General features: G+C 47.4%; 1 protein-coding gene across 1 annotated transcript in view; it reads right to left on the reverse strand.

The window, feature by feature from the left end:
• Positions 1 to 1642: 1642 nt before the first annotated feature.
• The window catches only part of PNOC (prepronociceptin), a 23533-nt gene continuing 12570 nt past the window's right edge, over positions 1643 to 12605 (reverse strand). The window contains exon 2 of the mRNA XM_024203523.1: positions 1643 to 2209. Coding sequence (XP_024059291.1) covers positions 1643 to 2209 — 567 coding nt within the window. The remainder of the gene's footprint in view (positions 2210 to 12605) is intronic.

Raw genomic sequence — 12605 nt, forward strand, 5'->3', positions numbered from 1 at the left:
TTGATTGAGGAAGGAGGGCAGTGGGGTGAACTCATGCAGAGAGGAAAGGTTTTCTCTGGCTTCCTGATGGAACAGAGGGGTCTACTTGGGGGGCTGTGGTTACAACACAGATAAAAATTGTAGTAACCGTATCCCTGTCACGGGGATAAACCCTTGATCAGTCCAAGGTGTTAACCTGGTGTGGGGACACAAATAGGTCCCATCTACACTACAGCTTTATCCATGTTGAAACCGGGCTATGGGATGACCATGTTCTAACCCTGTCCTCTGCCAAGGTTACAGTTGGAGTGTACCTGGAGCTTTCTGGCGTGGGTTAAGTCTCAGAAGAGAGCTCAAGGAATGAATGGGCATTGGGAATCAACTCCCCTCTCTGCCCCCAGGGCAGGGCTCAGGCATGGTGGTGGGGCAGTGTGTAGTGAAGTTTCTGTAACCACTGGGGAATGTATATTACAGGTCCCTGTTTATGCCTGGGCTGCAGACAGAGTATCGGAGCCAGAGCTACAGAGCCTGGCTCTTTAGTTCAAGCTGTAGCAGCTCATGCTGTCACGCTCAGGAGGTCCCTGATTCAGTTCGTGGTAGGGTGGCCATCGGACTTGCACTCCTGCTGGCCCATGGCATACTTGTTTTGTAGTTGATTAGCCTCCAGGGATGTTAATCCAGCACATTTAACCTGAAGAAAATTTATTTAAAATAAACAAAGATCCCCATGTGGAGCAGGGAGAGCAGCATGGGTGTTAGGTTTGGAAGGGCTACATTTTAAAAAGCAAAAGCCCAAGTTGAAGAAGGACAGAGTGACATGACTGATTTTAACAACTCCATCTTGTTGGGCTAGAAATTGTATCCCCCAGGGCATGCTGGTCCCAGGTAGAGAGGGATGGCCATGGGATTTCCCTTGGTTGCTCTGGAGGGGGACTACCTTGGTGGTAATGGGTCACAGGCCCCATAGGTTTGTGGATTCTGTAGTTAGTGGAGGTTTGAGTTGCTCATGTAGCCCTATGAGACTTAGGGTACATCTACGCTGCAATTAAAAACTGGCTGCTGGCCTGTGCCAACTGAGTCAGGCTCATGGGGCTCAGGCTAATGGGCAGTTTAATTGCAGTGTAGGCATTCAACTTGGGCTTTAGGACCCTGCGAGGTGGGAGGGTCCCAGCGCTCAAGCTGCAGCCCGAGCCCATGCAATTAAACAACTCCTTAGCCCAAGCCCTACGAGCCTGAGTCAGCTGGCACAGGCCAGCCACGAGTGTCTAATTGCAGTGTAGACATATCCTAAGGGACCAAAACACTTGGAAATCCATTTTGAATGTGAAAAGAGAAACCTGACTGATTCATTCTCTCTCTCTCTCTCTCTCTCTCTCTCTCTCTAGTAAACCTAGACTGTAAGCTCAGGGCAGGGACAGTTGTCTTGTATTTGCCTTCAAAAGTGCCATGAAAATATAGAAGAATTAATAAATGCATTGGATGATTCAGAAACAACCACCACGCGGCTTTCCCCCCTTGACTCTGAGCAGCAATGAATCCGGTTGTGTCTGGTGAACCATTCCTAACACAGGCTCTTTGGGATCAGGGAAGGGGTTGACTTCTTTGGCCATGGCAGACTTAAACCGATTCACTATGTGTCAGTGACATGAAACAGAGTTTCCGGTTAGATCTCGTTCTGTTCATTCAGGTCATTGGTTAAGCTATCGTACTCGCTGGAGCGCGGTGACATGCCCAGGTACTGCTTCAAGAACTCGCTAAACCTCTTCTGGTTGTTCCACTTCCGGGCCGACTTCCTGACCCCGATGAAGCCCCCGTACCGCTTCTGCACCCCCTGCACGGTGGGCTCCAGCACCTGCCTGTAACTGTACTTTCCTTTGAGGAAGCCACCGAGCCGCTTGGAAATATCCTTGGGCTGCTCTTGGAAGTCACCCAGCGGGGTCTCACTCCCATTGCTGACACCCTCGTCCACCTCCCGCTGGCGGATCAGGCTGCTCACCTTGGAAACTCTCTTCTCACCTTCCACTTTGCTAAGATCCACCACTTTGGTGAGGTCATCGAAGTGCTTCCGGCTGCCTCTGAACAGGCCACTATCGTCCATCTCTAAGGGCTGGTAGGAATCGTCTTCCAGGCTGTCAGCGCTCACCTGTAGGGACGACTTCCCAGCCACTTTGGTGCAAAGCTCCCAGGTGGCACTCGAAAAGGCCTTCCCTTCGCACTCCATGATGCAGACCTGCAGAGAGGAACAAAGCAAGGAGGCTTTCAATCGGCCACTGAGCCTTTTCTCCAGCGAGTGGAAGTAACCTCCTGCAGAACACGAGTGCAAGGTCTGTGCTCTGCTTCAAGCCCTACTTAAGCCCTCAGTGACAATTGCTCATCAATGTGAGCTTGTGTAACCTTCTGGGTGTGGTGTTCTGTCCTATCTAGTGGCCCTGAGACCACTTAGAGAAAGAGAGAGAGATTAATGAGTCTGCTCTACAGCCTTAGCTAATAGCCATATGGATCCCAAAGCACTTCAGAAATCTACATGCGGTAGAAGCTCATGCATTTAGCTCCAGAGGTCCCGGGTTCGATCCTGCCTGCCGCTAACCAGGGTCTGTTAGTGTTACATGGTTTCCCAACCTGGCTGTTTGTTAGTCAACAATTAATAGCTGTAGACCATTGTATAGAACTGGCAAAGGCAGCACAGAGTCTTTCCCGGATTCGGCCTAAAGTGCTAGGGAACCAATAATCCCAAAATGTTTGAAAAGGGCCGTACAGAATAAGGATTAATTGAAGCAAGTAATTATGCTAATTCCCTGTCCTGCAGGCACAGCTATCTTTGGTATGCATGGAGTTCTGCACATCAGAGAAATGGCACAACGTTGTCCTAACTGGGGAGGCCCATGACATAGTATTGCTTCTTTTTTTGACCTGATCAACTAGTTACATTTTGGGGCCATAATAGGGTGACCAGATATCCCGATTTTATAGGGACAGTCCTGATATTTGGGGGTTTGTCTTGTATAGGCACCTGTTATCCCCCAGCCCCCATCTTTCACACTTGCTGTCTAGTCACCCTAGGTCATGGGGCTGTTCTAGCTGGAAGTAGAAATTGATGGAGTCTGGTATTTAGCTTTGATGCAATCTTGTTTATTTACAAGGAATGTACAAGGTCCTGCTTCCCCAAACGCAGTAGGAACCACGAAAAAAAGGAGCTGTGCGCACTCTAGCTTTTTCCAGGGTTACACTGTGCTCACCGACTACTGCTGGGCTTTCTTTCTTTGTTCTGTCTGTTCTCAGTTTCTGTGTGTTCTGCCTACACATGAACATCTCTTCCCCCCCTCCCCCCGCCCCGCAACCAATACTCAGCAAAACCCTTCCTCGCACTCAGTCAACGAACTCCTGGGTGAGTGTGACGTTGTGCAGTCTACATGGTTTTATAAAAATATAATAAGTCAATATAATGTAACTGGGATAGATTTAGAGAAAATACGGTAATAAGTGATATAATGTAACTGGGATATGCTTCATGCAAAAGGTCTCTTGTAAGGTATCATTACAAAGTTTATAATCTACTGAGTATGATAATCTGATTTGTATCAATGTACCACTCTTGTATCTAAAACTAGAAATATAAAACATAACTCTGAGGGCCTATTGTAATTATGTAGAGTGTGGGCCATTAAGGATGGTTTGGAATCTTGATGACTCCCATTGTCTGCAGATGGCTGTATTTACCTTTGAGTCTTCCTGTATATGTGTGTGCTGGCAAGTGAGTAATGAAGTCTTGCAGTGACATGTGATCATGTCACCTGAACTGGAATTCATCTTTAACCTGGTGCTTTTCCAATGAGGGGGGGTGGAAACCCAGAGGGACAAAGGATTCCCGCCTTATGCAAAAGATATATAAAGGGGTGGAAGAGAACAGAGAGGGGAGAGGAGCCATCATGGAGAATCCCCTAGATAACACCTAAGCTGGAACAAGAGTTGTACCAGGGGAAAGAATTGTGCCCAGGCCTGGAAGGTGTCCAGTCTGAGAAAAACTTACTGAAGCATCTCTGAGGGTGAGATTATCTGTATTTAGTTTGATTAGGCATAGATTTGCGCATTTTATTTTATTTTGCTTGTGACTTACTTTGTTCTGTCTGTTACTACTTTGAACCACTTAAATCCTACTGTCTGTATTTAATAAAATCACTTTTTATTTAGTAATTTACTCAGAGTATGTATTAATACCTGGGGGAGCAAACAGCTGTGCATATCTCTCTATCAGTGTTATAGAGGGCGAACAATCTATGAGTTTGCCCTGCATAAGCTTTATGCAGGGTAAAACGGATTTATCTGGGTTTAGACCCCATTGGGAGTTGGGCATCTGAGTGCTAAAGACAAGCACACTCCTGTGAGCTGTTTTTGGGTAAACTTGCAGTTTTGGGACAAGTGATTCAGACCCTGGGTCTGTGTTGAAGTGGACTGGAGTGTCTAATTCAGCAAAACGGGGTGCTGGAGTCCTGAGCTGGCAGGGAAAACAGAAGCAGGGGTAGTCTTGGCACATCGGGTGGCAGCTCCCAAGGGGGTTTCTGTGATCCAACCCGTCACAGTGGGCTCTCTTAGGCCTTGGCTACACTGGCACTGTACAGCGCTGCAACTTGCTGTGCTCAGGGATGTGAAAACGCCCGCCCCTCCCCGAGCGCAGCGAGTGCAGCGCTGTAAAGCGCCAGTGTGATCAGAGCCTGCAGCGCTGCATGCTCACTCGCAGCGCTGCAAGCTACTCCCCTCGGAGAGGTGGAGTACTTACAGCGCTGCGAGAGAGCTCTCGCAGCGCTGGCGGCGCGACTACACTCACGCTTCACAGCGCTGCTGCGGCCGTGCTGCCGCGACAGCGCTGTGAATTCCCGAGTGTAGCCAAGGCCTTAGGCTTTACTTAAGGGGCCACACCCAAAACGCTTCACAGCTATTTTAAGTGAAGGGTGAATTCACACATCAGTTTCAATGAGGTTTTAATTTCACCCATCACAAGGTTTAATCCAGTTCATAACAGCAGCATTTAAAATACAGAGTATGTGCGTTAAATGCACCCTTCTGCTGGAGGACATTTTGAAACAAATCTTTTGTTTCATCCTCCTGGTAAAATACATTCCCATCAGCCACAGCTATCGAAGGTTGTGCTGAGGGGGCTAGATCCCATTCATGCTCATCCCAACTGTCAGATTACAGCAGCCTGTAAAATGCCTGCAGCTGTGTAATACTGAGGTTATAAAACTGCACAACAGCCCCCCTGACCTGCAGAATGGCATTTAATTAGCCTTGTGTAACTGGCTAAAAATCTGAGGGGAAAGCAGTTGTGCTCACAATGGGGCTATCTAGCCAGCCCTGTAATCCTGTCACTGAAGCATGTTTGGCAATTGTATAGTTAACACCCTTCAGGTTTTTCCTTCCTCTCTCTGCTTTGGCTGCTTGGCAGCACTGAACTCTCTGTGCAGAGGATTCACAGACAACAGTCAAACCTGATGTGGGAATTATCATACTGCCCCCATCGTAACAGTATCTGGGCACCTTTTGCAGCCCAGCAGGCATCCCTTTAGACACCGTACGTAGACACGGAGCTAGATTTTCTTCTCAGTTATGCTGGTACAAAGCCAGAGTAACTCCATTGACTTGCATTGGGTGACTAGTCCACCCAAAATCAGAACGAACTCAAACCTGAACTGATCCTTTTCTGAGCGTTGGAACTGCTCCCTCCCCCTTAGCTTTCATTTGTTTAAAAACCTTCCGGTCTCTGGTTCTAGCATCCGCACTATGAAAGATGCTGAAATACACACGTGGGATGTCTGACCTAACATTGTTGGTTATTTTTACAAGTCTGACCTTGAGAGGCTTCCACCCCAAATTTAGGAGATTTGAGAGATTCCAATAGGTCAAGTAAGCATCTGAACGTATGGGTTCTCAGACAGTGTCTCACTGTGTGACCTTGGGCAAGTCACTTTGCCATGTCTCCGTTTGCCCATCAGCTCAGAATGATAATACTTGCCTATCTGGGGGCAGTTAATGCTTGTAAAGCACTATGGATTCCCCTGGGTTGAAAAGAGCCACAGAAATGCAATGCCTTCTAGAAATGTATAATGTATTAATTATCCAAACTGATCCTCAAGACTGTTCACTTCACCCCCGCTTTCGCAAGGACTTATCTGTGGAACCTCTGTGTGACTATTGGGGAAGCAGATAGCAACTGCTTCGAAAAACAATATCCACTCATCGGTGAAAATGATTCACGTTTCCCTTTGAAGTTTGTGCTTCTGTTCCACTCTCCCTCTGCTTATTACGGCTCTGTCCTTAATCCAGGCATCATCCGCATCCTTCCTCCTTTTATCAGACCTAGTTCTCCCCAGGCTAGGATGCGGATCAAACGACGGGTCATGTGGCCACAGCTTTTGCTGTTAGTCATGGTTATCAAGCCTCGTGTTGATGACTAAAACCAGCCAACGGGGAAAACTGGTCCGGGGAAAATAGTATTTTTTTGTTATCTTCAGACAGAAACCGATTTGGTCCTCTCCAAAGTTGTTTGTATGACGCAGGCTGGGCCAAAATGACGCACTGGTTGCAGCAACAGATTAAACTAAACAATGTGTGTAGAGCCTGCCAGTTTAGGGGTTCCAGAGATGTAGCTCGCACAGGGAGCAGGGCCACACAGAGACTATCTACCTGGGCTGGAGAGAGGACACACCAGAAGTGTGATTGGCAACCTGGGTTTCCTCTGGGAGGTACTGTCCAAGGGACTACATGACCAGAGCAAGAGAGACCCAGAGGAGAAGGTGGGGGTGATTCTTAACCTCCACCGCCGCATGGAGAGGGAGCCGTTTTCTGACTGTCCCAGTCAGAGGGCCTGAGGCTACCTCAGAGAGCCCATAGGCCACTCTCTGCTCTGGAAGCCAGGAGTCAGCCCGGGCTTGATTCGACTGGGACATCAACCAGCTGCATGCGGAAGCTGCCTGTAACTCAGACAGTGATACCTACCTGCCCCTCAAACAGCTCTCTTGATCAGGCTGGGGGTGGCCCTTGGGGAGGGGTGGGGGTTCTCTCCTAATACTGCTGGGAATAATCAAGAAAAGGATAGATAATAGGACAAAACATATGATGTTGCCTCTATTTAAAGCCCATATCTTGAATACTGTGTGCAGATGTGGTCGCCCCATCTCAAAAAAGATATCTTGGAATTGGAAAAGGTTCAGAAAAGGGCAACAAAAATGATTAGGGGTATGGAACGGCTTCCGTATGAGGAGAGATTAATAAGACTGGGACTTTTCAGCTTGGAAAAGAGATGGCTAAGGGGAGATATGATTGAGGTCTATAAAATCATGACTGGTGTAGAGAAAGTAGATAAGAAAGTGTTGTTTACTACTTCTCATAACACAAGAACTAGGAGTCACCAAATGAAATTAATAGGCAGCAGGTTTAAAACAAATAAAAGGAAGTATTTCTTCACACAACGCACAGTCAACCTGTGGAACTCCTTGCCAGAGGATGTTGTGAAGGCTAAGACCATAACAGGGTTCAGAAAAGAACTAGATAAATTCATGGAGGATAGGTCCACCAATGGCTATTAGCCAGGATGGGCAGGAGTGGTGTCCCTAGCCTCTGTTTGCCAGAAGCTGGGAATGAGCGACAGAGGATGGATCACTTGATGGTTACCTGCTCTGTTCTTTCCCTCTGGGGCACCTGGCACTGGCCACTGTTGGAAGACAGGATACTGGGCTAGATGGACCTTCAGTCTGACCCAGTAGGGCCATTCTTATGTTCTTATGTACTGGTATCGTAGTGGGTTTTCACTTGGTGTTTGTAATATTGCTTGCAGCTTTTAGTCACCATCCCTAGCTTTGTCTCCTGTTCCTTTCTTCTCCCTTAATGACCCCCTTTCCTATTCCAGGGTGTAAACTGTTGTTGTTTTTGATGTGGTTTAGATTTGCTATGTTAGTTTTATCTAAGAGGTCATGGGGTATTAGCCCTGTGTACGCCTGCCTTTAGGTGGGGGCACCCATCACCTGGACCCAGAGCCCGTTGGTCCTAAGGGGAAGGGAGAGGGTCTGAGAGTAACCGAGGGGGGCGGAATCAGGGACTACACCTCCTTTCCAGATTGGGGCACCATAGGAGGCGTACCCTTAGAAACCATAGGTGTAGTTTGACTTCTATATTTAGGGGGGCAGCTGCAGTCAGGCCAGTGGGGCTGCGTTTGGGGGGACAAATTCTGTGCCTGCCAGTGCCCCGCCAAACCACACCCATATTAGAAACCTGAAGATTTAAATATATAGCTCATGGGCCTGTCTTCCCAAAGTCCAGGGGTGTCTGGACCTGGAGTCTTGGTTGTGACCATCTCTTCTGTATATCTAATAATGGGGAGAAAACCTTACATTAAAACAGAGGGCCCTGGGAGTATGGAATGCTATTCTCAGCACTCCTGGTAAGATCTCTCCTGAGTTGTGAATGCTCTCTTCAGAGGTAAGTATAGACCTGTTGGTGAACTTTACGCCACTTGAGGGAGCTCTTTCGCTGTAACTCCTATGTGGTGGTGTAGTTTTACTCTGTCAATGTTCAGAGTGGTAGCCGTGTTAGTCTGGGGCATTTCTATAGCATCTTGCTTCTGGGGAACCCAAAGTGCTTTACAAACACAGTAAAGGCCCACCCTTGTTATATGGGTATTACGAAAAGGGGGCAGCCTGTCCATACAGTACTTAGTTGCAGCCAGCTTCTGTTATAAAATCCTATTTTTAACATCCTACAGCTTTGGTTTGGAAAATTCCTTTAAACTAAAAAGTGCCATTTTTAGTCTGAAACAAAGGAGGACTGTTTCTGCAAAGGGCTACGATTTGAGGACTTCAATAACTCAGACATAGGTTAGGGATTGTTACAGGAGTGGGTGGGTGAGTTTCTGTGGCCTGCAAGCCATTGTGCAGGAGGTCGGACTAGATGATCATAATGGTCCCTTCTGACCTTAAAGTCTATGAGTCTAAAGTTTTGAAGAAAATCAGTCAAACTGACTTACTGGTCAATAAATACCTAGATTTGGGGGGGGGGGGGAAATTGTCTAACATTCCTTTGTCTCCCTCTAGTGCAGACCGGTTATTACTACACTATCGCTTCAAACTTTTTATAGTCACCTCTCCTTGCAAGCCCATGCACTAGCTGTGTTTGAAGAAAATAGATCATTAATAAGTTTGCTTGCTTACAGTGTTTTTGTGAGGGATAGTCTGGGGCTCAGTCCTCCGGCAAAAAATGCCCTTTACATGAATGCCAACTGACTTCATTGGTAGTAGGATTTGGAACCATGGCCCAGATTACTGAAAGCGCCGAGGTCCTGTTGTGATGCTTAGGGTCAGACTTTCAGAGGAGTGCAACATCTAACAGACTTGGCTCTTCAGTAATTCTGGCCCATTATTTCGATGCCTGACAGGAGCTGAGCTGTCTGGAAAATCTGGCCCCAATTGTGGGTGCTGAATTCTTTTGAAAATCTGTCCAAGTTTTGGTGCATCTTGCTCTCTATTGGCTAGCTGCAGCTTGGGAAGAATATAAAGGTCTTTCTAGAGCTAATGGCTAATTTCCTTTAGCTCAAATGGCAGAGATCAGTGTCTTTTGAAGCTGTAGGTCTAGGGCTTTTGCAGGGGGATTTGCTTTAAACCTGACCATGCCGCGCACACACACTGAGGACAGCAAGTAGAGCATCACTTCCCCACAAAGATCATGCTAACGCTCAGTTTAGCAAATCAGCTAAAAGACACTATCAACTGTGCCTCCCCATACTGCGCCGCGGCTTCACTTCCAAGCCAGTGAGCAGAAATAGAGGCCCTGAATGCTATTGATTGAGCTGATGGGTGCGGGGAACGGGAATGACATCTGTCTCTCCTTCCCCCACCCTGCTGCCCCCAGACTCTTCTCTGTCAGAATGAGAGCAGGTGCAATTTGTAATGCTTCATTTCCAATAAAAGATAATGAAATTCCTTTGTTGCCACTCAAGCGTACTTGCAAATGGGTTTCCACTTACCATTTAGGCACTGATCTGTGTCCACATTAGGAACATTACATGCTACACATGGCTTCCTCAGGAGGGTTCAGTGGAGCTCTATTGGAGTGAGAGGCCCTCGTTGTCAGGGTTCTCTTGTCTGTCTCTCTTTAACTTGTTCTTGGTGCTGCCTTCCAGGGCTCACAGGCGCCTACTGATTAGGGCTGACACAGTGACATTTCCAGGGGTTGGAATGGGGGTGGGAGATATGGGTTGGGACTGTCCCAATGAATGCCAGATCCACTTCCCTACTCCCAGTTTCTAACACCCCTTTGTTTTTAATTTCCCAGAGCCATAATGGTAGATCCTTAGCTGTGAATGGCGCCCCATTGGTTTACACCAGGTGTGGATCTGGCTCAGAGTGAGCTAGACTGAATAGCTCATCTACATTTGCCAGATAGACCTGCTCCACGGAGTTTCTCTCCCCAGCCCTTTCCACCTCACCCCAAATTCCTGCCCCACACTGACAGCAAGTTGATACGATGATGAAGGACTTGAGGTCACGCCCATAACTTTGGGGGATCTGAAGCTGGCTATGACATCATTAAGAAGTCTTAACCAGCTAGCCAATTAGGTCACAACACTGAAAAACTACTCCTAAGTTTTCAAAATGTTGTGTGGGGCTTCACCTGCCCATGAGACTGGATGAGAATTAGTTGGCTGATGCTTAGAAAATGTCCCGGTCCAGTATAAAGTTCTCACTGTCAAAACCAAATCTTCTTTCTAAGTCTACCGTGCCTATCACTGTGGTATCTGAGCCTCCCTGATTCAAGTCATCCTCTGCTATTGTCTCAGTGTCACACACTGGCCCACCACCAGTCATCTCCCCTCCTGAAGCAATTATTTCCAATGCCACAAGTCACCTACATTTTACTGGTCATTGTTGCCAGTGGCTGCATGCCAGCTATCACTCATATCCATCCTGCCACGCTCTCAAGTGGAACAAGAAACTTAGCTCCTTGCAGGGCAAATCAAGTCTGTCATAATGTAAAATGCTCTTCTTCGGTGCTCAACTTGCATCTGGCTTGAGACAAAATGTGAGACTGTACTGGATACCACCCAGTGTCCCAGAATCACATCACGAGCCAGCAGGAAGTCTGAGCTCTTGCCTACGTCTCACTTTCCTTGATCTTGCCTGCAAATATTTCCAACATGGACAACTATCGGTACTCAACGGGCATAAGATCTAACTACCTGTCATCCTTGATATTAAACTCTGTCTCTTTAGGGCAACCATGTACCAACCTTCTTGGCCTTTAGGGCTAAGGAGACAGTCCTCACTACTATTGCACCAGCAAAAAGTATAGCTGAGAGACTGGACAGAACCAGATCCTCTCCAAAACAGAACTTGTCTATATTCCTCAGGGAAAAGCCTGACCTCGCTTACAGCAGATGACTCCTTTGACTTCAGTAGTTAAGTCCAAGTGTGACTGAGATCTGAATCTGATCTAGTCACGCTACAGAACAGGTCGCCTGGATCAGTTTCCCCAATTCCTATAAAAGGGAGTTCCAACTACACGCTCAGTACTGCACGAGACACAGCAATCAGAGGCGCTGCCCTGACGAGCTTATGGATAAGCTGCTTACTGACACAGAGAAGCCCTGATACGCCTGGGAAACCAGAGACGGGAATAACTGAGCATGGTTCAAGTTTCAGCCTTTTGAGGTAGTTCTGTGACAAAATGGTGGTGTGGGGGCTAGAACCAGCTATGGGGAAATAATTTTTCACAATAAAAAAAGGGACTGGAGAGACTTTGCTCTAACTTTAAAAAGGAAAAAAAATACACCTTTGAGTCTTGAATCTTAGCCTGAGCTGGGAACTTGTCAGAAATCTGAGCATATGGAAATGGGGGTTTTATAGTAGCTGATTTGCAAATTATTGCTATTAAGACAGAAAGGGAGAGCAACCTCCTGGGCAGACTATGGTCCTGATCCTGTTCCCCTTGAAGTCATTGGTCCTATATTAGTTACCATTATAAGTGAGCTACAGGATCATAGGAACAGACTTGCTTTATCACCTTCTAGTTCTTATTTACTTCCCCATCCATTCCATTCTTTTGTACTCATTTGCCACCGTCCCTCCTGCTCCAAATACCCGTTAGTTTAGCTGCCTGCCAGGGGCCACTCACGACGCCAGCTGCTAACGCGGATTCTTCCAGTGCATGCATTCATTCATCTTCCCTAGTGACTGCCTGGGCTACTGAGCCAGAAAGTGACCATCTGCTGCGAGGCCATCACGTCGCTGCTCCCAAGCACAACGGCAGCCTCGAGCTCACGGAAGCCGTCTCCCTTCTGCAGTGCTCTTGAAGGGCTGTTGAAGGTGCAGCATGTTACGGCAGGGATTAGTCGTAGTGCTGAAGCACAGAGAGCGCAGCATGGGATAGTGATGGGTGTTCAACTCTAACCGGAATGATGCATCAGCTGTGTTAACTGTTTGTTCTCCTTTATAGGGAAATTGGGGGTGGGGAGTCAAGAGCTGGGGAGGTTCCGAAGGCTTCTCTCAGAGACCAAGTATCAGGGGGTCGCCGTGTTAGTCTGTATCTACAAAAACAACAAGGAGTCTGGTGGCACCTTAAAGACTAACAGATTTATTTGGGCA

Source organism: Terrapene carolina, unplaced genomic scaffold (assembly GCF_002925995.2).
Source record: "Terrapene carolina triunguis isolate 2854851 unplaced genomic scaffold, T_m_triunguis-2.0 Scaffold228, whole genome shotgun sequence".
Classification (NCBI taxonomy): Eukaryota; Metazoa; Chordata; order Testudines; family Emydidae; genus Terrapene; species Terrapene triunguis.